At 38.6% G+C, this 26,815-nt stretch overlaps 3 protein-coding genes across 4 annotated transcripts in view; 2 read left to right on the top strand and 1 right to left on the bottom strand.

The window, feature by feature from the left end:
- The window catches only part of CRLF3 (cytokine receptor like factor 3), a 34,256-nt gene extending 32,461 nt beyond the window's left edge, over positions 1-1,795 (top strand). The window contains exon 8 of the mRNA XM_025851043.1: positions 330-1,795. Coding sequence (XP_025706828.1) covers positions 330-586 — 257 coding nt within the window. The 3' untranslated portion in view covers positions 587-1,795. The remainder of the gene's footprint in view (positions 1-329) is intronic.
- Positions 1,796-1,849: 54 nt separating this feature from the next.
- LOC141370406 (ubiquitin-conjugating enzyme E2 N-like) lies at positions 1,850-8,233 on the top strand. The gene has a single exon (XM_073879420.1). It carries the CDS (start codon positions 6,332-6,334, stop codon positions 6,776-6,778), a length of 447 nt encoding a protein of 148 aa, XP_073735521.1. The 5' UTR covers positions 1,850-6,331; the 3' UTR covers positions 6,779-8,233.
- An 8,704-nt stretch (positions 8,234-16,937) lies between these two features.
- SUZ12 (SUZ12 polycomb repressive complex 2 subunit) overlaps positions 16,938-26,815 on the bottom strand; it is a 43,209-nt gene continuing 33,331 nt past the window's right edge. For both annotated transcript variants that reach the window (XM_025851085.2, XM_025851086.2), the window contains 6 exons: positions 25,310-25,401; positions 24,947-25,090; positions 23,900-24,057; positions 23,087-23,285; positions 22,543-22,622; positions 16,938-19,297 (listed from right to left, as the gene is read on the bottom strand). In XM_025851085.2, the coding sequence (XP_025706870.1) occupies positions 18,952-19,297; positions 22,543-22,622; positions 23,087-23,285; positions 23,900-24,057; positions 24,947-25,090; positions 25,310-25,401 (1,019 nt within the window). In that variant the 3' untranslated portion in view covers positions 16,938-18,951. The remainder of the gene's footprint in view (positions 19,298-22,542; positions 22,623-23,086; positions 23,286-23,899; positions 24,058-24,946; positions 25,091-25,309; positions 25,402-26,815) is intronic.

Here is a 26,815-nt window from a genome sequence, read left to right as displayed (position 1 = left end):
TGCAACAATGTTGCTGTTCCACAGGATATAATCTTGTAATGGAGTCAAATTTCTTTTGATGCCATCCCTGTGGGAAACTCAGTCTCCATTCTAAAAGAGTAGAACCCTGGACCAGAACTCTAAAATGTGATTAAAGATTTAACTTTTTCTCCTGCCTTGGGGCTGGGAGTTAATTAGCATATTGGAATGCATTCTCTTTGACTAGTTGGCATAACATAATGTTTTCTTGATCTGAGTTGGGAAATTACCTGTGTTATCAGTAATCTAGAATCCATTTCAGTTCTTCATTGTTGCTCACATGTAAATGACTCTTTACCTTAACGTTTTAGGTGCGGTTTTTGTAAATGGAAAAGAAATGACTAATCAGTTGCCAGCAGTTACTTCTGGGTCCACTGTCACATTTGACATTGAAGCTGTGACTCTAGGATCCACCAATAATAACGAAGGAGGAAACTTCAAGCTTCGAGTAACTATTAGCTCAAATAACAGAGAAGTGGTTTTTGATTGGTTACTTGAGCAATCTTGTGGTTCTCTTTATTTTGGTTGCTCATTTTTCTATCCTGGATGGAAAGTGTTGGTGTTCTAGATTTTTGGATGATTGGCTTTGGTTTTGCGGGGTTTTAAATGTAGCTGTCCTCAGCTCAGTTTAGTTGTAATTGGTTAAAAAAAACTGTTAGATTCATCTCTCAGTTAAGCCATTGGAAATGGAAATTGTTTACTGGATTTTTTGGAATATTTTAGCAATAAGAGATTTGACTGTTGTGGACAAAACTGTAGTGCAGTCAGTCTTGTAGCGTAGTATTAGTTGAAGTATCAGCATCACGATAAAAATGAAATTGGCTTTTAACGTATGAGGAGATACAGAAAGTCCTATACCCTTCCACTGTGTACTTCTTGAAAAGTTGATTATTAGAACAGAAAAACTTAATGTAACATTATCTTATTAAATTTCTATTTTTTAAGGATCCCAGGCCATGTAAAACTTTAGGATCAAACAGTAGGAATAGACCAGCTAGAAGCCGGAGTTCTGTAACATACATTCAGTTGTGTGCTCTCCACATGAGTGGTGAATATACTCTCCATATTCAGGTATTTGTAAACAGTATTGAATTTTATCTCATGTTCAGTAATCTTTAAAGTCCCAAAAACGTGATGATATTTGCATTGTTAAAAATTACTGAGCAAATGTCTACACTAGGCAGAGTATTTTCTTTTTTTTTTCTGTGCAGTTCGATTCATGATAGACTAGAGGATTTTTACAGGGTAAAACTACTCATGAAAGTAGTATGTACAGCAGTAGCTGTTCACATATATGTAATATACACATGTGCATAGCCAGCCTCAGCGATGTGTATGTTACTGCTCATAGGGTATGAGCTACAGTCCAGTTTAATGTCAGTTTTATAAACGGTCTTTTAGTGGACCAAACAAATATAAGGTAAATACTTGACCTATTTTTTGAAAAACTTAAATTTGTTTAAGATATTTATTTGAAGGACTTACTTAGTGTTTAAAAATGATTATCTTAACTTGCTATACCAGCCTACAGATTTTTTTTTAATGTGAATTTTTTTCCTTCATTTTTAACAGTAGAAATGTGGAAAAGCAAGTTTGATATTTTTCTAAGATAATTTATTTGGGGATCAAGTTCCCTGTTAGACAATCATGACCTTTTCCCCTTGCGTTTTTATGTATAAGTAAGCCGTCTTTCATTTGTTTAGTGATTGTTAAGATGTGCTAGAATGTAGATGCCTCGTCCAGCTGTCTGAAACAAAATAAAAAACTAAAAGTTAAATGTGTGTATTTTTTCTTCTGTGAGATTTGATGAATCCAATTTTAATTTTTTTTAAACATTTATTTTTTTATTTTTATTTTTTTTTAAGATCTTATTTATTTATTCATGAGAGACAGAGAGAGTGAGAGAGGCAGAGGGAGAAGCAGGCTCCCAAGGAGCAAGGAGCCCGATGCGGGACTTGATCCCAGGACTCTGGGATCATGACCTGAGCCGAAGGCAGACGCTTAACCATCTGAGCCACCCAGGCGCCCCCAATTTTAATTTTTTAAGTAGAGGGAGGAAAGGATTTTTTGTGTCTTTGGTTTGTTTTTGTTTTTCTTTTTTCTTTAAAGATTTTATTCATTTATTTGAGAGAGAACACAGACTGGGGGAGGGGCAGAGGGAGAGGGAGAGGGAGCAGCAGACTCCCCACTGAGCGCAGAACCTGACATGGGGTTCAATCCCAGAACCCTGAGATCGTGACCTTAAGTCAGATGCTTAACCAACGGAGCCACCCAGGCGCCCCTTTGTCTCCAGTCATTTTAATACAAACATCATTGTAACTTGTGACAAGTTACTTATACTTTCTTATATTCCGTGTATGTGATACTGAGCACAGTGCCTGACACATAACACGTGTACGGTAAATGTTGGGGTGAATGAATGTGGTTGGATTATTTTCTCTAGAACATCTTCATCTTGTTCCCTTCATTTGTCAAATATTTATTGAACATCTTTTTTTCTTATCCTCCATAGGAGAGTCACATCTTAAATTTATACCTATAGAATCTGCCTTTTCACAGAAATGACTAAAGCCTACCCTAATTCTAGATCGGCGTGGATTGTAATATTTTGACCTCTGAAGCTAATTTAAATATTGCTTTCTTTTCTTTTTTCTTCTTTTCTTTTTAAAGATTTTATTTTTAAGCAATCTCTACACCCAACATGGGGCTCAGACCCACAACCCCCGAGATCACGAGTCTCATGCTCCACTGACTGAGCCAGCCAGGCACCCCTGCTTTTATTCCCCTTAAACTGTGAATTTAACATTTTGTTCAAACCCAACTCATTCTGTTTAAACAGATAAAGGAGCCCAGTGGGGCGCCTGGGTGGCTCAGTCGTTAAGCATCTGCCTTCGGCTCAGGTCATGATCCCAGGGTCCTGGGATTGAGCCCCACATCGGGCTCCCCAGTCTGCAGGAAGCCTGCTTCTCCCTCTCCCACTCCCCCTGCTTGTGTTCCCTCTCTCGCTGTGTCTCTCTCTGTCAAATAAATAAATAAAATTTAAAAAAAATAAAAATAAAGGAGCCCAGTATTCCAAACCTGTTTGTGTGCTTGGAGGGACGAGAGAGTTTGGGTGATGATAATTATAACAACTATAAGAATTGATATTTATTGAGCCCCTACTATGTGCTGGGCACCATGCTAAATTTTCAAAATACATTTATTATCTCATTTAATCCACATAATGCTATTTACTATGCTGTTATTACTGTTATTCCACTTTATAGACAATAAAACTTAGGCTCAAGAGATGTGAACTAATTTGTCCAAGGTCAGGACTAGTAACTAGTCTAGTCAGGATCCTAGCTCAGACCTGATCCACTCTGGAGCCCCTGCTCGTAACTGTTGTGCTCTCAGGAAGAGTGGACACTAAGGAGAAAGTCTCGGGTAGGTAAGAACCAAGGGATCAAGTAGCACTGGAGTAGCTGGAGTAGCACTGGAGATCCTGGAGTAGCACTGAGAAAGGAAGGGCTGACCGTCTCTGGCTGAAGATCTCAGGGAGCAAAGTCAGTCTTAAAAGGGTAGTGGAGATTTGTGAAGCCCAGAACTGGCATCTGAAGCAAAAGGGAAAACACTTGTAGTCCTGTTGGAGGTAAGAATAGCATGTGTCACGGCCGTGGGACTGGTATGTGAGGCCGCAGTGAAGGGCTGAGGGGTACAGAGAAGTCGCATGTGGTGTGTTTGTTTTGAAACTAACAAACCCATTTCCAGAGAGACTAGGCCATTTTCACATGCCCACCCACCAGCAACATATTCTCTGAAATCCTCCCAGGATTAGTTGTCACTGCTTTTTATTTTAGCCATTCTGATAAATGGGTGGTGATCTCTCAGTGTTTTCAGTCTGCATTCCCCTGGTGGCTAATGAGGTCGAGCATCTCCTCACGTGCTTATTTGCCATCTTTAAATTCTCTTTGGTAAAATGTCTCTTACCCATTTTTCTATTTGGATTGCTTATTTACTGTTAAGTTTTAAAAGTTCTTTAGACTTTTAGCTGCCGGTGCCTTGTTGGACGTATGGTCTGCAAATGCCTTGTCTCCAGCTTGTCTTCTCATCCTTGGACCAGGGTCTTTTCCAGAGTAAAAGTTTCTAATGTTGATGAAATTGAGTTTATTAATTTTTCCTTTTATGGATTGTGCTTGTGGTGTCAAGTCAGAGGACTCTTTACCTAGCCCTAAATCCCAAAGAGTCTTTCCTGTGTTTTTTCCTACAAGTTTTATAGCTTCACATATTACATTTAAGTCTGTGATCCATTTTGATTTTATTTTCTTATAAGGTTAAGTTTCATTTGGGAATGTATCTGTTCATACAGATGTTAGGTCACTTCAGTGTAGTTTGTAGCAAAGGCTGTCTTTCCTCCATTGAATTGCTGTCAAAATTTGTTGGACATATTTGTGTGAGTCTATTTCTAGGTTCTCTGTTTGTTCCTTTGATCAGTGAGTCTGTCCCTCTGTCGTACCACAGATTACTGTAGCTATATGAGGTTTTAAAATCCAGTAGGCTGATTTCTCTTTTATTCATCCTCTAAGAAATTGTTTTAGTGGGGCGCCTGGCTGACTCAGTTGATAGAGCATCCAACTCTTGATCTTGGGGTTGTGAGTTTGAGTCTCACGATGAGTGTAGAGATTAAAAACTAATACCTACCTACATACATACATAAATGCATAGTAAAAAAAAAAAGGTTGTTTTAGCTATTCCAGTTTCTTCACTTTCTCATGTAGATTTTAGAATAATGTTGTTTTTATCTATAAAAAGTCTTTCTGGGATTTCAATAGGAATTGTGTTAAACCTATCAATTTGGGAAGAGTTAACATCCTTACCATGTTGAGTCTTCCAATCCATGAACATAGTATGTCTCTCCATCTATTTCGGTCTTTGATTTCTTTTATCTGCATTTTTTTTAAAGATTTTTATTTATTTATTTGACAGAGAGAGACACAGTGAAAGAGGGAACACAAGCAGGGCGAGTGGGAGAGGGAGAAGCAGGCTTCCTGCCAAGCAGGGAGCCCGATGCAGGGCTCGATTCCAGGACCCCAGGATCATGACCTGAGCCAAAAGCAAACGCTTAACAACTGAGCCACCCAGGCGCCCCTTTTATCTACATTTTGTAGTCTCCAGCATACAAGTTCTACAAGTTTTGTTACATTAACACCTAAGTGTTTTGTCTTAGTGATTGTAAATGGTCTTGTATTTTTAATTTTGGTTTCCACATGCTCATTCCTAATCTATAGAATGTCTTTGTATGTTTGTCTTGTATCCTGCTGAATTGATGAACTCTTTTTCCCCCTCAAGATTTCCCATTCAACTCATGGATTTCCTAGAAATGTGTTATTTAGTTTCTGAGTGTTGGGAGATTTTCCTGTTATCTTTCTGTTATTGACTTCTGGTTTGATTATATTGTGTTTGGAGAACAGTCTGTATGATTTCTGTTCTTTTACATTTGTTGATTTATATCCCAGGATATGGTCAGTTTTGGTATATGTTCTATGGACACTTAAAAAGACTTGCATTTTCTACTATTAATAGGTAGATTGTTTTGATCTTGTAGAGTTCTGTATCTTTGCTGATTTTCTGTCTAGTTGCTCTATCAGTTCTTGATAGGGGAGTGTCAAAGTCACCAATTGTAATTGTGGATTTGTCTGTTTCTCCTTTTCTATCATTTTTTGACTTACATCCTTTGTAGCTCTTTTGTCTTCTGAATACACACTTAGGATTGCTGTATCTTTTTGGTGGATTGACCATTTTATCATAATGTCCCTCTCTGCCTCTGGTAATTTTCTTTCCTCCAAAGTCCACTTCATCTGATATAAATCTAGTCTCTCCTTTCCTCTGATTAATGTTTGCATGATATGTATTTTCCATCCTGTGCTTTCAACTTTTCTATATTAATATATTTGGAGTTAGTTACTTGTAGATAACATATAGCTGAATCATGTTTTTTTTGTTTTTAATCTACTCTGTCAGTCTCTGAGTTTTGTGTGGTCTATTTAGACCATTTACATTTACTTTTACCATTGATATGTTAAGGCTTAAGGTTGCCATTTTTCTTTTTTGTTTTCTGTTTTCTCTGGTTTTCTTTTTTCTGCATTCTTGTGGGTTGCTTCAACATATTTTAGAATTCCATTTTGATTTATTTATAGTGTTTTTGAGTGTCTCTTTGTGTAGCTTCTTTAGTAATTATTCTAGGTATTAAAAATATACATATAGGACTTCCACTTGTGCGTGAGGCGAGCAGAACCAGAGTTGAGACCAGAGGCCGAACTCGGGATCTGACAAGATGGCCGGGCTGCCCCGCAGGATTATCAAGGAAATCCAGCGTTTGCTGGCAGAACCAGTTCCTGGCATTAAGGCAGAACCAGATAAGAGCAACGCCTGTTATTTTCATGTGGTCAGTGCTGGCCCCCAGAATTCCCCCTTTGAGGGAAGGACTTTTAAGCTTGAACTATTCCTACCAGAAGAATACCCGATGGCAGCCCCTAAAGTACGCTTCATGACCAAAATTTATCATCCTAATGTAGACAAGTTGGGAAGAATATGTTTAGATATTTTGAAAGATAAGTGGTCCCCAGCACTGCAGATCCGCACAGTTCTGCTATCGATCCAGGCTTTGTTAAGTGCTCCCAATCCAGATGATCCATTAGCAAATGATGTAGCAGAGCAGTGGAAGACCAACGAAGCCCAAGCCATAGAAACAGCTAGAACATATGCCATGAATAATATTTAAAATCGATCTGATCATCAAGTGTGCATCACTTCTCCTGTTCTGCCAAGACTTCTTGCTTTTTTGTTTGCATTTAATGGACACAGTCTTAGAAACATTACAGAATAAAAGCCCAGACATCTTCAGTCCTTTGGTGATTAAAAGCACATTAGCAAATCTATGTCTTGTCCTGATTCACTGTTGTAAAGCATGAGCAGAGGCTAGAAGTACCATCTGGATTGTTGTGAAACATTTAAAAGCAGTGGCCCTTCTCTGCTTTTGTTCATTTCCCCCATCATGGTTTGAGTATAAAGCACTGTGAATGAAGGTAGTTGTCAGGGTTAGCTGCAGGGGTGTGAGTGTTTTTCTTTATTACTTTTTTTGAGGGGGAGAGGTAGTTTTATTTTAATTTTATGGGCTCCTTTCCCCCTTTTTATGGTGATCTAATTGCATTAAAAGGAGCTAACCAGTTCTTTAGAATATGCTCTCTAGCCAAGTCTAACTTTATTGAGACGCTGTAGATGGACAAGCTTGATTGTTTGAACCAAAATGGGAACATTAAACAAACATCACAGCCCTCACTAATAACATTGTGACTTTGCTGTCAAGTGTAGAATCCTTCCTTCAAGAAAAAGCTTGTGACCATTTTGTATGGCTTGTCTGGAAACTTCTGTAAATCTTATGTTTTAGTAAAATATTTTTTGTTATTCTAAAAAATATATATATACATATGTATATAACCCACTTATATACATAGAATACACATATATACATTAACGTATATACACACATTTAAGTGTATTATACATATTACATATATATGTTGTGTATGTTTGTACAGATATATATGTGTGTATACCTACATCCACATTAGTATGGTAATGGCTTTTTTAATAATTGCAGAAGTCCTCTGGATTTCTTTGCATTAGCGAAAACAGGTACTAATGTAGGTCTTTCGTAAAGTGAAGTGGTGTAATGTGAACTTTCGGAAAGCAGGGGATATTGTTCACTTTATGCCATTTCAGCTTATGAAAAGTTTCATAGGAACATTCCACTTTCGGATAGCAGAGGATATAATAAATTTATCAGTTAATTGGTGTCATCATTTTATCAGTTCAAGTGAAATAATCCTTATGTCTCTTTATCCTTCCCCATTTACAGCATAATTTTGTTTCTTAAATATTTTCTCTATATACATTTAGAACTATCAGTGTTGCCTTAACCATAAAAAAAATTTCAGAAAACTCAAGAGAAGAAATGCCTACTGTATTTATATTTCTGTATTATGTTCCCTGTATATTTGTATTCTTTTTTCCTTCATGATGTTCCAAGTTTCCTTCTGTTACCATTTCCTTTCGGTTTCAAGAACTTCCTTTAGCCATTCTTTTATAATAAGTCTGCTGGTGAAAAATTCTCTTTGATTTCTTCTGTATAAGAATGTTTTGATTTTCCCTTTATTCCTGGAGGATATTTCACTGAGTATAGGATTCAAAATTCTTTGGCGGGGGGGGGCTTGAACTCATGACCCTGAGATCCAGACCTGAGCTGATAGCAAGAGTCAGATGCTTAACTGATGGAGCGACCCAGCTGCCCCAACAATTCTTTTCTTTCAATACTTGAAAAATATTATGCCACCCCCCCCATGGCCTCTGATGAAAAATCTGCTGTCATTTCATTGTTTTTCCTTGTAAAGTGTCATTTCTCTGTAGTTGCTTTGAATATATATTTTTTGTTTTGTTTTTTAAAGATTTTATGTATTTATTTGAGAGAGAGAGAATGAGAGAGAGAAAGCACATGAGATGGGGGGAGGGTCTGAGGGAGAAGCAGACTCCCCGCCGAGCAGGGAGCCTGACGCGGGACTCGATCCCGGGACCCTGAGATCATGACCTGAGCCGAAGGCAGACGCTTAACCAACTGAGCCACTCAGGAGCCCTCAATATATATGTTTTTGTCTTTAGTGTTTAGAAGTTTAATTATGATGTGTCCTTGCATGGGTTTCTTTGGGGTTATCCTGTTTGGGTCCCTCAGCTTCCTTAATTGTTAGGTTTATGTAACATGCCACCTTTGGAAAGTTTGCAGCCATTATTTGAAGTACTTTTTTCAGCCTTGCCCTCTTTCTCCTTTCCTTCTAGGACTCCGGGGACACAAATTTACATCTTTTGTGTATTCCCACTGCTTCCTGAGGTTTTGTTTGTTTGAAGTTGGTTTTCTGTCTGTCGTTCAGATTAGCTAATTCCTGTCATTTTGCTTCCAGTCTGCCAAGTCTGGCCTCTGTCACGTCCCTTCTGCTGTTGGGCCCATCCACTGAGCTTTTCATTATTTATCTTGGTTATTGTATTTTTCAGTTCTAAAACGTCCATTTGGATGATCTTCATACCTTCTATTTCTGGGCCAGGCTCTTTATATTCTTTGCTGAGGCCATTCATTTTTCATCTGTTTCAAGTGTGTTTGTAAGTGCCTGTTGAAACATTTTATTTATTTATCCATTCATTCATTCGTTCGTTCATTTATTTTTAAGATTTTATTTATTTATTTGATAGAGACATAATGAGAGCAGGAACACAAGCATGGGGAGTCGGGGAAGGAGAAGCAGGCTTGCCGCTGAGCAGGGAGCCTGAGGCGGGGCTCGATCCCAGGACCCTGGGATCATGACCTGAGCTGAAGGCAGATGCCTAATGACTGAGCCACCCAGGAGCCCTTTGTTGAAACATTTTAATCATGGCTTTGGTGATGGGGGGTCTTTTGTGTCCATTCCACTGGGCCAAGGGATGTTCAGATAGCTCATTAAAACATTATTCTGGTTGTTTGGTGAGGGTGTTTCTGGAAAAGATTAGCATCTGAATTGATGGACTGAGGAGAGCAGGTAAGACTCTTCCCAATGTGTTGGGCCTCATCCAATCTGTTGATGGCTTAAATAGAACAAAAAGGCAGAAGAAGGTTGAATTTGCTCTCTATTGAGCAAACATGGATCTCCTGCCCTCAGTGCTCCTGGTTCTGGGGCCTTCATATCTGGACTGGAATCTACACCTTTGGCTCTCAGACCTTTGAACTATATCACCTGCTCTCCTGGGTCCCCAGTGTGCAGACAGCAGATCTTGGGACTTCTCGGCTTCTATAATCATCTATTGGTTCTGCTTTTCTGGAGCATTCTAATACAGTGCTTTTAAATCTTTGTCAGATAATTCAGATATCTTGGTCAGCCTAGTGTCGGCATCTGTTGTCTTTCTTTATTCAGTTTGAGATCTTTCTGGTTCTTGGGATGACAAGTGATTTTCTACTGAAACGTGGGCATTTTGTGTTATGTTCTGAGACTTGGGATCTTATTTAAACCTTCTCTTTCAGCTGGCTTTTTGACGCCGGTCCAACAGGAAAAGATTGAGGGGCACTGCCTCATTACCGCCACATGGAGATGGAAGGATGGCTTCCCCTTGACCTGCATTGACAGCCAAGAGGGGAGCCCTTGTTATTGGTTGCGTGGGCAGGGGAGTTCCAGTTCCTTGTGTAGTCTCCACGGACGCTGCGATGGGGGTGGCCTCGTTGCTCTAGGCAGTGGCAAAAGTCTGGAGTCTCCACTGTTTTTTTCTGAGGCTCCATATCAGAGAGAGGGAGAGCGATCCTGTGACTGCTGGTGGGGGCGGAGGTCCAGGCTCTTCTCTCACCACGGAGGTGGGTGGCTTCATCGCTGCCCAGTGGGTGACACCATTTCTCAGTGCTGTTGGGGTATCTTGTTATAGCCTCATGAGTGTGGAAATCTGGGCTCCCCACTTGGCCTTTGCTGGCCTGGACCAGGGGCAGGACACAGTCTTTTCTGTAGTTGTAGTTCCCTAGGGCTTCCATCACAAATTTCCACAGTCTGGGTGGCTTAAACAGACAAATTGATTCTCACAGTTCCGGAGGCCAGAAGTCTGAAATCCCGATGTTGGCAAGACCGGGCTCCCTCCCAGGGGTCTAGGGAGAAGACTTCCCTGCCTCTGCTGGCTTCTGGAGGCTTCAGGGCCTCCTTCGCTAGCCACCGCCTAACTGCAGTCTCTGCCTCTGGCTTCTCATGGCCCCTCTGCTTCTTACAAGGACACCTGTCCAGATTTAGGACCCGCCCAGGTAATCTGCAACGATCTTATGTCAAGATCTTTAGCTTATTTATATCTGCAAAGATTCTTTTTCCAAATGAGGCCACATCACATGTTCCAAGATGTGGACATGTCTTTTTGTGGGCTACCATTCAACCCTGTACAGTGGTGTTTGGTTTGAAGAGAGCCATGGTGGGCGACAAGTTTTCTGTCTTACGAGGCTGCCCCTTTTGTGGTCCTTTGGCAAGAGGGACCAGGCGTGGAGCCCAATGCGGGGCTCGAACCCAGGACCCTGAGATCACGACCTGAGCTGAAACCAAGAGTCAGATGCTCAACCGACTGAGCCACCCAGGCTCTCCCTTTTCTCAGAGAAGCTATATATTTTAATATCAAAACATAAAAATGGAATAGTAAGTAGAGACAAACAGTAAAGAGAGCCTTTATGAGGGATTTGCCTGTCGAAAGGTAAAAAGTAAGCATCTGAGGGCCTCTGTTATATATGAAGGATTAGGGCAAGAACAAGAAGTGAAACATAGGGGCGCCTGGGTGGCTCAGTCATTCAGCGTCTGCCTTCGGCTCAGGTCCTGGTCCCAGGGTCCTGGGATCGAGCCCCGCATCGGGCTCCCTGCTCGGCGGGGAGTCTGCGTCTCCCTCTGCCTCTGCCTATCTGCCCTGCTCGTGCTCTCTCCATTTCCTGGAGAGCTTTTAAAAACAGCAAAAATTCTGATGTAATTGGTGTCAGCGGAGCTCAGGCTTTTTTTGGTGTGTGTGAGTGTTTTAAAAAACAAAATGGTTTTATTATGAAGGCAGTAACTTGGGAGTTAACTGCTCCAAAGTAACTAACTGTCAGTCCCCACCATGATTGTTTTGCAGATCTAAATGTGTTCTACTGAAGACTATCCTTTATTCTGAAATAATCTTCCTTGCTCTTTTTGTACTTTTATAAAATGAAAGTGCCAATAGGTGTCAGGTTTGATTATTTTGTTTTGCAGACAAAACAAAAAGAAATGTGAAAAATGTGTATTACTGCCCAATGGGTGACACCATTTCGCAGTGCTGTTGGGGTATCTCGTTACAGATGTGTGTACTGTGAAGTACACAACTCGGGGATCTACTCAACACCCCGCATCGCCTGACATATGGCCATCTGAAAAATTCTTTTTTAAAAATGAAAAAAAAATTTTTTTTAGATTTTTATTTATTTGAGAGAGCACAGGTGTGTGCGAGCTGTGTGTGTGTGTGAGGGGGTGTAGCAGAGGGAGAGGGACAAGCGGACTCAGCACGGAGCCCAGCGTGGGGCTAGATCTCTGATGATCATGCCCTGAGCGAGTTGGATGCTCGACCAGTGGAGCCACCCAGGCGCCCTTGACACATACTTTTAAACAAAGACTAGTCCTTTTCTTTTTAAAAGACAAAAACTGAATTCAGTAAAATAAGACTAATCTCTCATAAAAGCTTTTAATCTCATGAAATTTAATATTGATTTAAACAAAGTCGACCTTTCTATTTTGCTTCTACTTACTAATTTTTTTTAGAGATTTTATTTATTTATTTGACAGAGAGAGACAAAGCGAGAGAGGGAACACAGGCAGGGGGAGTGGGAGAGGGAGAAGCAGACTCCCCGCGGAGCAGGGAGCCCTATGTGGGACTCGATCCCGGGACTCCAGGATCATGACCTGAGCCGAAGGCAGTCGCTTAACCAGCTGAGCCACCCAGGCGCCCCTCTTCTTACTAATCTTACGTAAGGCAATGTTAGAAAGCGTGTAGTTTTGTAGGAGAATTAGACTATGTCAATACAATCTCGGGAGACTTTTCCATGTTCTGAAAATAGCTGTGGAAGAAGAAGTTTATACAATGGAGCGTGTGATTCTCTTTGGAGGTGAGCACGGAGATTGAAGTTGGTTGTAGGAAAGGAAATGGTGATGTAAACCAAGAGCAGGTTACTGTGCTAGGTATCTTTTGGAAGGAGGCATTTTAATCTCATTTTATGGTTGAGGAAACCCACTCAGTGTGTTTAAGTAACTTTTTGCATTTTGAAGCTGCAAAAGCACCAAAGTTGGCATTCAGATCCAAGCCTATCAGCTCTCAGTTCTCCCACCACTCTAAGGGTAGTGTCCACACTAGCCTCTGTCCCCCAGGACACTACTTTGATATTAGATACCTTGGAATGTGGTTTATTAAAAGATAGTTGAATGTTTCCCTCTCTGGAATTTAAGATTCATGAGGACAGGAACAATGTCTGGCTTATACATCTTTGTATAAACATGCCTAGCTAAGGCAAAGGCCATAGTAAGTGCTCAGTAAGTATTTTTTTTTTATTTTTTTATTGTTATGTTAATCACCATATATTACATCATTAGTTTTTGATGCAGTGTTCCATGATTCATTGTTTGTTCATAACACCCAGTGCACCATGCAAAACGTGCCCTCCTCAATACCCATCACCAGGCTAACCCATCCCCCCCCCCCCTACCCTCTAGAACCCTCAGTTTTTCAGAGTCCATCATCTCTCATGGTTCGTCTCCCCCTCTGACATACTCCCCTTTTCTTCCTCTCCTGTTATCTTCTTCTTTTCCTTTTTTCTTAAAATATGTTGCGTTATTTGTTTCAGAAGTACAGATCTGTGATTCAACAGTCTTGCACAATTCACAGCGCTCACCGTAAGTGCTCAGTAAGTATTTAATGAGTGAGTAAGTCTCCGTAAGCCTAATGACTCACATGGTAACCCTGGTCTGACTACAAAGCCTCACAGAAGAACTAACCCCCCAAATAAAAGAAATAGGGACACTATAGACAGAATCCACTCAAAAGAAAATCTCAGTTGGATCCCTGCTATAGTTTGGTAGTGCACTAGGTGACTCATAAATTTAAGTGTCAAAATATAAAAAGCTTTTCTCCTGATACCTTTATAACTTCACCCTTTCTCTGCAGTTACAAGCAATGAATCTACTAAAGAAATAGATGCTTATTCAGGGACAGAAGGAAAAAGAAAAGTGACTCTGGTTTTGACCCATGAGGCCCCGGGAGAATCCTTGAAACAGGTTCTGAGTCTTATTCAACATCTCATTCCCTGCTTGGGACAAGCGTTGGCATATTTAATAGATGAATGAAAAAATGGCTGCTAGTGGCCGCATGCTAGAAAGGCAGGTAGAAGCTCTTTGGGTTCTGAAAAAGGATGGAGTAGCTTGGACACAATATGATGGTGCACCTGCACATGGCCCCTGGTTGAAGCTTTGCCACGTGGGTAGGATGGTAGTCAAAAACGGGAAAATAGATAAAATACAGTAGTCCAGGAGGTATCAACCCTGCTGTCTAGAACCAGCTTTATAGAATGATCCCATGTGACGTTAAAGTAACGATCTTACATTTGTCTCAGAATGTACTTGAGTAAATTTTTATTCCTATATAAAAATGGACCATACCCTCATAGGAACTAGTACATAGGAACAGAAGATGGTCCAGGAATTGGATCATAGACTACATACTGAGAACACCAGAGTGCATGTATGTACTTAGATTCTGCTGTGCCCTGGGACTCCACTTGTTTGGAGGGGGGACTGCATACTGAGATAAGACTGGGGAGATAAATGAAGTCAGGTCAGAAAGAGTATGATTTTTATTGACAACAACCCAGGAACCATTAATGGTAAGATCTCTGCTTTAATATGGTACTTGACATAATTAACAGAACCTCACATATTTCCACTTTTCTAGGAGGGGCATACTATTTGTTACTTTAACAAAATATAAATTGAATTTTTAGAAACTATTTTTGACAATGAACTTCCTGTTTCACTTACTAGAAATTTACTGTGTTCTAAGCTGTGTACTAGACACTCATCCCTTCTGCCTTTTTCCCAATGAGAACATCATCCTTCTTGAACTCCCTTTTCTATTTTCTGTACTAAAAATTGTTTAGAGGGGCGCCTGGGTGGCTGTTGGTTAAGCGGCTGCCTTCGGCTCAGGTCATGATCCCAGGGTCCTGGGATTGAGCCCCACATCGGGCTCCCTGCTCAGCAGGGAGTCTGCTTCTCCCTCTGCCTCTGCCTCTGCTTGTATGCTCACTCACTCTCTCTCTCAAATCAATAAAATCTTTAAAAAAATTTTTAAAAAGATTTAAATATAAGAACTATAAAATTTTTTTAAAATGGGTAAATTGAGATGTCTCAAAAATGGCAGTGAAAAGCCTGCCTCTCATCTGTTTTCTCCAGATTACCTTCCCTAAAAGCAGCTGTCTCTATGTATCCTTTAGACATGCTATAACCCAAACAAAATGGGCACATTATTAACTTTTCAATTAAAAAATTTGGAGCACACCAGAAACTGTTCTGTACCTTTTATCTTGGCAGTTGTTTCACATTGGTTCACACACAAAAAACCCAAACCCTTCTTGACCCTTTTTTTTTTATTACTGTATAGTATTCCACTTACACGGCTTGTATAATGTAGCCAGTTCCCTACTGATGACTTGTGTCTAATCCGTTTTCAACAGTGGTAACAATTTGTAATTTTACATGTGTTTACCTGTAGGGTAACTACCTAAAGATGGAATTGTTAGAGCAAAGGCTGAATGCATTGTTATTTTTTAAAAGATTTTTGAGAGTGAGAGAGATCACAGAGGGAGTGGGAGAAGCAAACTCCCCAAATGAGCAGGGAGCCTGATGTGGGGCTCGATCCCAGGACCCTGAGATCATGACCTGAGCCGAAGGCAGACGCTTAACCCTGAGCCATCCAGGCGCCCCGCATTGTGATTTTATTAAAGTACCAGATTGCTCGCTCTCTCTTGACATTGTACCCATTTTGCCACCAGAAGGGTCTTGAGTGCTTGTTAATATGCCAGTAGTGAAACCACTTTCTAATGACAGCAAGCTGAATCCATCTGTGTTCTTGCTCTCATTCCTTCCTTTTTCTGGTAACTTGTCTTTGGCTTCTGTATGTCTGCAATCCTGCTCAACCCTCCCATCCACTCTCCCCAGAATTCTTAACTTTGCCTGTCTCTGTATGGTATGGCCCCATTTTCACATACTCTTCATGTGTGAAGCCTCTCCATCTCATTTCCCATGTACTAGACACTTTAAACCTGTTTCCTATCATGTCACTACCCTGAAGTTGCCATCTGACTCATTTTCTGTGCTGCAGGACTACTGCTTCCTCTCTGAAACCTTCTCCTTGGCTTCATCGCCCCTCTGCCCTGCAACAGCACTGACCGAGGACTTCTCAGGCATGTACTTCAGGACAGGTAGTGTTCTAGTAGTTGAGTATTTCACCTGGGCTACTACTCAATAGCATCCTAGTGGTGGATTCTTCCTGTGCAGAGCTTCTCCATTCTCCAATTCTTAGAGCCATGGCTCGCCAAAAACACAGGTTGATTTGTGTCCTGTCAATCTCCAAGTACTTCCTTACTGCCCGAAATCCAAACTCAGCACAGCTTGTAAAACCCTCAGTTCAGGTCACCAAATACGTATCTGAGCACCAACTAAAACCATTAGGCAGTACTAAGGTAAGTGAGGTGGACCTTGCAATGTAAGGAGAAAGCAAGTGTTTAGAATAAACACCTAGAGCGAGCGTTGGAAGCACAGAGGGGCACTCAGCTCAAAAAACACACAGCAGGTGTATAGGAGACACGCTATTACCAGTAAATAAAGAAGAGCTCAACTGTCAGCTCCTCTGTAAAGTTTCTCCTAACTCTTCCAGAGTTAGCTTCAACAACCAACCTCACAGAATGTTGTATGATTTTATTATACACTATATCATTTTACTTTAAAATTCTCATTTGTATCCCACTCTATAAACTTTCTGAAGGCCAAGATAAATTTTTTCATTAAAAAGAAAAAATCTACAACCAAAGATGGATAGCTGTTAGGCTGACAGCTACACTGACATTACTCTGAACTTATTATAAAAAAAATTTTAAGTATTACCATAAATAACATGCCAGTTGCAACTGATGTTACTAGAACTGAATGTAGGATTTTGTACTTTTTTTTTTCTTAATTTCTTATTAACTGACCGATGGGTGTTACTTTTTCTGGACCCTTACTATCCTAAGCCAAACGAAAATCTTAGTACACACATTAACAATGCATAATAATAAAAACCAAAACCAAAACAGAATACAGCTTTTATATTATTGAACTTTATGTACAAAATCATTTGATTTCAAATAAACATTTAATGTAAAAACAAACGTTCTTTTAAACTGAATTTTTTTTTTTTTTACATCTACTGTACCATTCAAATGCTTTATCATCTTACATGATTTCTTCAAAATCTCTTATCAAGGGTACATATAGAAAAGCATTTTTTTTATAAATAGAAACAAAGGGATTTTTCAGCTTTTATTATAAGATGACATAAAAAGTTTACTCAACAGAAGTAATTTCATTACTATTTGGGGGAGGGAATCACCAACTTTTTGTGCAAACAATGCTAGCCTTCTTTTAAGCATTAAGAGCATAACTGCTTAAGAAATGACGTAAGCAATAATTCTACACCTACATCTCCCCTAAAATAATCTATTTTTTTTTTTTTACATATGTGCACAGCTTTAGCAAATTAAAGCCCGAGAGAAATGCTCGAGATTCACTATCCAGAGGCATGATGAGAGTTTACTGTAACTCATTTAGAGAGCTTACCAATCAAGGAGTCTGTAATGAAAGCTGCAGTTTCCCTCTTTCCTATTTTTCTTAACACAAAAATCAATGACTAAGAACTTAATACTGGATGACAAATCACATCCACACTATTAGTTAAATAGCCTCACAGTTAAACACATCTTAAAAGACCAATCAAATCAGTATTTACATTTTATAAATTTCTGAAGACACCATTAGAAAGCTTATATATCCCTTCATTAAACAAAATAGGGAACTGCATCTGATGGTGGTGGAATGAAATTAAAAAATTAAAAATACCTGTATTTACAGCAGCATTGATCCTTTATAAATAAAGAATATGAAAATGCAATTATCTTTAAGGATAATAAAAAATTGAGGTGATGTTACTCAACCACAGTGCTTGGAGTTGGAATAAAAATCTATTGGTGCTTGTTAATGTGCCAGTAGTGAAACCACTTTCTGTTGGAGAAAATCCAACTGCAAATATGTGCATAAAAACACATATATCACAGGGCAAAATTGCTCACAACAATTCAAGTCAGCTTATCTGTATTGGATATTCTAATCATGAAATACATTACAAAGACATCCTTGCAAAGAAAAAAACAAGTTATAACATTTTCTGGTTCATTTTTATAGAACATTTCCTTCCTCGAAAGTGGCATCTTAAAAATCCCAAACTCGTTCTTCCCTTGGTTTATAATGAAAAGATGTGGACAGCTGAATTTTCAATGTGATTACCATACTGAAAAAAAAAAAAAAAACCCCACAAATCCAAAACAGCAAATGTTCAAGTTTAAAAGAATATACTGGGTGAGCAAGGCAGTAAAAGTATCCACATGAAAACAAAATGGTCAGTAACCTTGTAAGCCAACACGACATTTCACGGTCAACAATGTGAAAAACTGACATTTTCTCAAACAGGCATAAGATGAAGAAGTGCTATTTTAAAATTGTAAAATGAACTTCTGTAAAGAATCTTACGTTGTAATTTCTCATTCCAAATTGATAAATGATTTCAAAATCAAGGATCAAGGTTTGATTGCAAATAATAATGCAACATAATTTCCAAAAATCTTCAATTTCTAAAAAGGAATCACCCTCCAATTTTCCCTCCCCAAAAAAGGTTTCACAATTACAAAGTAGAAAAATGGCCAGTCACAAATGCAAAAAACATTGTAATTTAAATATATGAAATAATTTCTAGATTATCAATTCAATATATTTCATAAGACAATTGCTGAAGTTAAAAATACTTTCTTTGAACTATTGCTTTTCATGCTCAAACCAGAGTGTTGTAATGACATCAATGAAAGGGACATACATGTAATGCTACATGACGAAGTGAAGTTGAGCCCTGACACAAATACCCTTGTTGAAATCATTTACTTCATCTAACAGTGCCTGTTTGAAACCTATGATTACAAACGAAAACAAAACTCTTCCTAGAGGCTGAATTCCCTAGAATGCAATTTCAGTGTTTGTCCATAACATGGGGTTAGGTTTCTTCTTTTCAGAGTTTTTGTTTTTTGCTCTGTTTTGAAACCCCTGAGACACCATCTGCTTCCAAAGCTTTCTCTTTTGAGTTAATTTCACTAAAACCATTTGCTGTCCCATTTTGTTCTTCAGTGATTTCTTCATTTGCAGGGGAAGCAGATTCTCCTTTTTCTAATTTTTGCTGCATTTCACGGAGCTTGGTAACAGCTTTATCTATTGACATTATGCTAATAAGATTAAAGTCATGCATGCTGACTAGATGAAGCATGAAGTTTCGACATAAATTCTTCTTAATTATTTTCTGTCCATAGTTTTCTACAAACAGCATACAGGCATGATTCATTTGATTGTCAGCAATAAACCTATTTAATAAAAATAACACAAATATCAATAGTGATATAAAGCATTTTTGTCAAATGCAACATGGTAACTATGATAGACCAATAAGTGATTTAACAATCAGTAAAACTACAGTGAATCTGAGATTCAATGACCTGAATGGACTTACCATTTTAGAAATTTAAAGAGATTTAATTTAATCAGAACTTCAACAGATGTCATTTCTGTTTGCCCTAATGAAATGGCATACAGCAGTATTAAAAGTAGAGAGCATTTTCTCTTGCCAACACCACTTTCATTAACTCTCTACATACACACTATCCCCCTTTAGTCTCTTTCTTGACTTTGACATACTTTCCTAGTTCAGAAGCAGTGTTTCTCTGCATTTTCACTTCATGGAAAACCTTTAAAGAAACGAAGATGCCACATTTGTGACAATATGGATGGACCTTGAAAGCATTACGCTAAGCCAGCCAGAAAGACAAACACCGTATGCTCTCACTTATATGTGGAATCTGGAAAAACAGAGGTGCCTGGTTGGCTCAGTTGGTGGAGCACAAGACTCTTGATCTCTGGGTCGTGAGTCTGAGCCCCATGATGGATGTAGATTACTTAAAAAAATAAATAAATTTGAAAACAATAACAAAACTCATAGAAAAGGACATCAAACTTGTGGGTACCAGAGGCAGAAAGTGGGAGGAGGGAAGATTGGAGGAAGGTGTTCAAAAGGTACAAACTTCCAGTTACCAAATAAAGTACTAGGGATATAACGTACAACGTGAGGACAACGGCTAACACTGTTATATGATATACAGGAAAGTTGTTCAAAGAGTAAATACTAAGAGTTCTCAACACAAGGAGAAAAGAATTTTTTCCTTTATTCTTCTTTCTTTTTAAATTGTACCTATATGAGAAGAGGGATGTTAGCTGAATCTATTGTTACCATTTCACAATAAATGTAAATCAAACCATCATATGGTATGTCTTCAACTTACAGTGATGTATGCCAATTATTTTTCGATGTAACAGGGGAAAAAAGCCATGTTAAAAAAAAATTTGAAGGTGTCACAACAAATGTGGTTACAGTGTGGCTGTGTTGATAGTAAGCAAGTAGGGTGCTCCCACAATGAATAAAATTTGAAAAAATCAAATTAAACCAAACAGGAGAATGGCTGCTCAGTTACCCACTGAAACTGAGTGTCCAACAAAGTCTGTAAGGCCTGCCTGCAGAGGCGCCTGGGTGGCTCAGTTGGTTAAGCGGCTGCCTTCAAATCAGGTCATGTTCCCAGGGGTCCTGAGATCAAGCCCCACATCGGACTCCCTGCTCAGTGGGGAGGCTGCTTCTCCCTCTCTCCTCCCCCTCCCTCTGCTACTCCCCTGCTTGTGCTCTCTCAAATAAATAAAATCTTTCTTAAAAAAAAAAAAAAAAGCGCCTGCCTGCAGAGATTTTTTTTTATTTTTTTTATTGTTATGTTAATCACCATATATTACATCATTAGTTTTTGATGCAGTGTTCCATGATTCATTGTTTGTTCATAACACCCAGTGCACCATGCAAAACGTGCCCTCCTCAATACCCATCACCAGGCTAACCCATCCCCCCACCCCCTACCCTCTAGAACCCTCAGTTTTTCAGAGTCCATCATCTCTCATGGTTCGTCTCCCCCTCTGACATACTCCCCTTTTCTTCCTCTCCTGTTATCTTCTTCTTTTCCTTTTTTCTTAAAATATGTTGCGTTATTTGTTTCAGAAGTACAGATCTGTGATTCAACAGTCTCTGCCTGCAGAGATTTTAAAATCTAAAGTTTACCCAACTACCTGCCACTTTATTTATTTATTTATTTAAAGATTTTATTTATTCATGAGAGACAGAGAGAGAAAGAGAGGCAGAGGGAGAAGCAGGCTCCCAAGGAGCAGGGAGCCCAATGTGGGACTCGATCCCAGGACCCCGGGATCATGACCTGAGCCGAAGGCAGACACTTAACCACCTGAGCCACCCAGGCGCCCTACCTGCCACTTTATAATGCTAGTATAGCATGAACTCCAATAGCTGTTATGCTAACAGAGTTAGATCAAGGAATGAAAATGGAACCCTATAAAGTAACAGTAGGACTAAAATTCCATCTTGAAACTGACATATCAGGACAAAAGAAAAAAGAGACTTAACCTAAGTTTCGAAATACAGAAATTATTCATAGCTGAGTTTTAATCACTACACCAAGAACCAGACAAATATTTTCTGTAAAAGGCTAGATGAGTAAACATTTTAAGCTTTGTAAGCCATGTGCGATCTGTTGTCTTTTTTTTTTTTTTTTTTCAACCCACTAAAAATGTGAAGACTATTCTTAGCTTAAGGCAGTGTACAAAAAAAGGCTATGGCCCATGCACCCCAGACATCTGGGCTGGAACTATGTACCAATTCCTTTTTACTCCCAAAGAGTAAAGAAACAAAAGTGCCCCTTACCATTTATTTCATTATAATTGAAAAAAATCTGGTTGCTTATGTTATAGAAGAAAGCCTTAAATGAGGATCTAATAATAATAAAGGTACAGAAGAAAAATATGTGCATTGACAGGCAAATAGTTCACATACAGGGAAGGAGGGAGATCTGCAGGAAAAGCAACGCTCTGGAAGATAACTTTTAGCCATAATGGCACAAGAAATAAGTACTGTTCTACCCTGACCATTATACAATGGTAGTAAGAAATCAGAAAAGCTACTTATATTTTATTCTCCAGAATTAAGCAATTTTAAAAAACTGTAGTAATAATATGATAAGCAATTTTCAGATTTCCAGGTATGTAGCAAGGGACATACTATTTTTTTAAATCCTTGGCAATAAAATAAAATTGGGTCATTTAAAAAAAGGGACATAATAAAAATGAAAACTGCTGTTAGATGGAACTAACACCTTTCTTACATAAAACCATTTTTCTTTCTGCAGTTATAATACTTTGGATTAGGGTAAGATTTAGGGCACACTGTATCTAATTTTATTAATATTTTTTAGAGGAGGAGAGGGGAAATGGAGAATCTTAAGCAGGCTTCACACTGAGTGCAGAGCCCAGTACAGGGCTTGATCACACGATCCTGAGATCATGACCTGAACCAAAATCAAGAGTTGGACGCTTAACCAACTAAGCCAGCCACCCAGGCATCCCTAAGCCAATGGAATTTTAAATAAGATTCAAACATAAGATTTACAGAATGTGAAGCAGCAAGAAGAGCATAAAGGAAATAGAATATTTAAATTTAGAAATACCCTACCCATGTTTCATGACATGGAGATTCCACAGTTTCATCACTTCTTTCTCTCCTTCATTAACATCAGAAAATTCCTCAATTTGCTAAAAAAAAAAAAAAAAAAGAAAGAATACCTATTAAATACAGAAAAAACAAAATTGGTATTTCTAAGAAAAAATTGAGACTGTCATAAACAGAATTTTTTTAATATCACAACTCATTTATACAGCAAAGTGGCAACATTTGTTAACAGAACTTTTATTTAAGTAATTTTAAAATGGAAACCCTAAGTTATAAAGTAGTTGCCTACTTCAAAAAGACCAAAAACATGATACAGAATCACAAGAAAATCTTTATATGTCCTTCAGTTGGTAACTGTTTAAATGACACAATTACAAAAATTGTGGATTCAAAAAAAAAAAATTGTGGATTCCTGAATTCCATCATTTAGAAAGAGGTCCTTTACACTAAGACTTTAATCCATATTACACAACTAATAATTTTTAAGCATGAATCACTTCATAAGATTCTAAAATCACAGTCAATGGTGATAATAGTTAATACTCACTGTAATGGTTTTTTCTCTTAGCCATTCAGGATCTTTTTCATCTTCACTATCTACTTCCATTTCTTGTGGACGGAGAGGTAAACAAGTATCACTATGGAAATATAGACGATTGTGTCCACTACTATACGTTCGCTGCTGTTCCACTTCTCCATCTTCAGATTCAAGAAATTCAGACATGCTTGCTTTTGTTCGTTTTGGTCTGATGAAAAGAAAAATATTGATGTAACATTAAATGACAGGGATGGGATTCTTTCTATTTTACACCTCTCAAATAGAGTACATTCCTCTGGTACAGGTTCCTTTCTAGGTATGCACACTAACTTCCACTGGGAGAATTCTTTAATCCCTCTCATCACTGTAGCAGTAGTGACATTAAGATTTAAGACATAGGAAAAAGTTCTAAAGAGGAAGTGAGAAAATCACTACAGGGGCTGGGGAAGGCTATAAAGCAGTATAACCACCTCAGACACTTAGCTAATAATCTGAAATAATGACTCCCACCCTAGGGCGCCTGGGTGGCTCAGTTGGTTGCGCGACTGCCTTCGGCTCAGGTCATGATCCTGGAGTCCCTGGATCGAGTCCCACATCGGGCTCCCTGCTCAGCAGAGAGTCTGCTTCTCCCTCTGACCCTCCCCCCTCTCATGTGCGCGCTCTCTCTCTCTCTCATTCTGTCTCAAATAAATAAATAAAATCTTTAAAAAAAAAAAATAATGACTCCCACCCTAAACAGTAGTTCTGTCTAGCTCTCGTTTGTGCCTCCACCATCACCAATAAGTCAGAGAATGGGTTTTGTTCTATGACCTTTTTACCTACCTGCACACAAGAATATGTGTGATAGGTGTTCTCTTTACTGGCCCATTGCGACTAAAAGCAAATCCAGGTTGGCGATGAATATCCTGAGGATTTCCTGCATAGGAGCCATCATAACACTCGTTGATAGAAACATCTATTCTAGCACCCTTTGGATGATACTGTAACAAGAATGGCAAGATGCTTAGAACAAGGAAATATTAATTATCTCTACCCTAAATACCTATCACTTTAATTTAATTAATTAAAAAGTACTTGGGGCTCTTAATGTTTTGAAAACTAAAATGAGCCACACATACAAAAATGGTGAAAGGGAAGTCAGAAGACCTGGAGTCAAGAAGATCTGTTAAAATCCTGGCTGTGACATTTACTGGCTTGGTCACTTTGTACAAATTATTTCTTGTTTAAGAATAAAGAAATCAATTCAAAGAACGGATGTGAGGATTCTATAAGTCAACATAGATGCACTATGCAAATATACGTAAACTGAATCACTGTAATTCATGCATATGGCAATCCCTCAAATGCAAAGATTTTGGCATTTTGTGCAGAACAATTTATTATTTTTATTATTTTTATTTTTTTTAAAGATTTTATTGGGCGCCTGGGTGGCTCAGTCGTTAAGCGTCTGCCTTCGGCTCGGGTCATGGTCCCAGGGTCCTGGGATCGAGCCCCGCATCGGGCTCCCTGCTCAGTGGGAAGCCTGCTTCTCCCTCTCCCACTCCCCCTGCTTGTGTTCCCTCTCTCTCTGTGTCTCTCTCTGTCAAATAAATTCTTTAAAAAAATAAATAAAATAAAAGATTTTATTTATTTGAGAGAGAGGAGAGAGAGATTGAGAGAAAGAAAATGAGCGGGGGTGGGGCAGAGGGAGAGGGAGAGCAGGCTTCCTGCTGAGCAGGGAGCCCGATGTGGGGCTCAGTCCCAGGGCTCTGGGATCATGACCTGAGCGGAAGGCAGACGCCTAACAAACAGCCATCCAGGTGCCCCAGGAAGCACAGTTTTTCAAAGTCAGATTGTCTTATATAAAGAAAAACAAGAAAAGTCACTTACAACATAATTGAAGATAAATCTGCTATGGCAGAGTTTAAGATGCTTGAGTAAACTATAAAGTTTGCGACAGTTCAGAGTACACCACGGGCAGTGTAGGTCATCTCTTGCTTCAGTTTGTTGTCTTGTATTGTTGTTATAAAGGAACTTTAAAATAACAAAAAACAAAAAACAGCAAATCTTCAATTTAAACATCTCAAGGTATTTTGTTTCAACATCACCTTTAGAAATACTTAAAACAATTTACAAAGAAAGCCAAATTAGAGACATTCTTTTCATTTAAATATGCCAAAATATTTCAGAAGTAACATGCAAAAACAAAGGCACTTCATGATTACTTAAAAAATAAGGGCCAGCTATGTTTACCTGATAAAATATTCTTAATTTTTGTCGGTTTTCATTTGAAGTATCTTTTTCTTTTCTTGTTTGTAGGTCTGTATTCAATGATTCTTTAACAGCTGAAAATATATACTTTTATATTTAATACAAATACATGCTTATAAAAAGTGAAATATATCTTGTAAAACTAAACATTAAAGTTTTCAAAGAATTCTACCTACAGTACTTAACAAAATTTTTTTTTTAATTTTATTTTTTTAAGATTTCTTTATTTGAGAGAGCGAGCGCACACACAAGCAAGAGAGGGAGAGAGTATCTGAAACAGACTCTATGCTGAGTGAGGAGCCTTATGCGGGGCTTGATCTCACAACCTTGAGATCATGACCCAAGCCGAAACCAAGAGTGGGATGCTTAACCAACTGAGCCACCCAGGTGCCCCACTTAACACAAGTTTTGTTCTCATCCTCAAGTTATTAAGGTCTTTACTGGCAGGACCCATTTTTTCCCTTTAAAAGTCCATCTCTCTCCCTCTCCACCCGCCCCCCAAAACAACAGTAATAAAAAAAACCCACCTCTTATATTCTAAGCCATTATGAAAGTAACCCCAAATAATTATATGTAGTCACTATAATATTTTAAAAGCACTTTGAGATCAGAGGTGGTTTTGATTGGTCTTTGTATTCTCAGTGCACAACAGTGACCAGATATCCACCGAGTGTTGATTTAACAAAAATTAAAAATGACTGTATTAGGATCACCCCAAATCCAAAAGATAATGGCCATTAATAATTTTGGTATATTTCTTTACAGAGAAAAAGATGTAAAAAAAACATTTAAAATGTTTTTCTTTTCCCTGACATAACTCATATGTACAATTTTGTATAAAACTTACTTTCTCCGTTTCTTTGGAACACTTACCTATTAGACTGGCCACAGAGTATTTTAAGAAGTGCCCAGACCACAATTTACTTGGGAAATCTTTGCTCTGACAGAGGCCATTTCTTACATCTCTTTGACTCTTACGATAACTTACAATGAGTGGACATGAGTGGTCAATGTCAAAAGACAGCTGTTTTAAGCCTTCTGTCTTCTTTAAACAGATTAGATAAAAACACATAGATGCTCTCAATTGAGGGCAGTGTTCCTATCAGGCAGATACAAGATGACAGAACACTACACTGCACCTGAGCCTTAACTCAGCAGAGTTAACTCCATTTGTAAGTCTTTTTCCTCCAAAAATTTCCTGCAAAATTTAACCTGGTAAAATTCAAGTTATGATGATCCTCTTCCAGCCCTAAAACTGTAAAAACACTCTGAAATACTGAATTCAGTTCTACAACATATACAAATCTTTACATTAATTATAAAAAGCATACAGTTCCAAAACCCTTTATATAGCTGCAGTTCCAAAATCTAAAAAGGTATGAAAACCAACTGTTTTTCTCATGAGCTTCAGAGAAATTTATTCAGTGGAAAAACTTGTCCTAAATTGACATGAGGCTATCTATAGATGGTGTTATATAACATATGGCC

Source organism: Callorhinus ursinus, unplaced genomic scaffold (genome assembly GCF_003265705.2).
Source record: "Callorhinus ursinus isolate GAN/ISIS: 27379988/994484 unplaced genomic scaffold, GSC_fseal_2.0 scaffold34, whole genome shotgun sequence".
NCBI lineage: Eukaryota > Metazoa > Chordata > Mammalia > Carnivora > Otariidae > Callorhinus > Callorhinus ursinus.
Note: the sequence above shows the minus strand (reverse complement) of the source record. Positions and strands in the feature narration are given on the sequence as shown.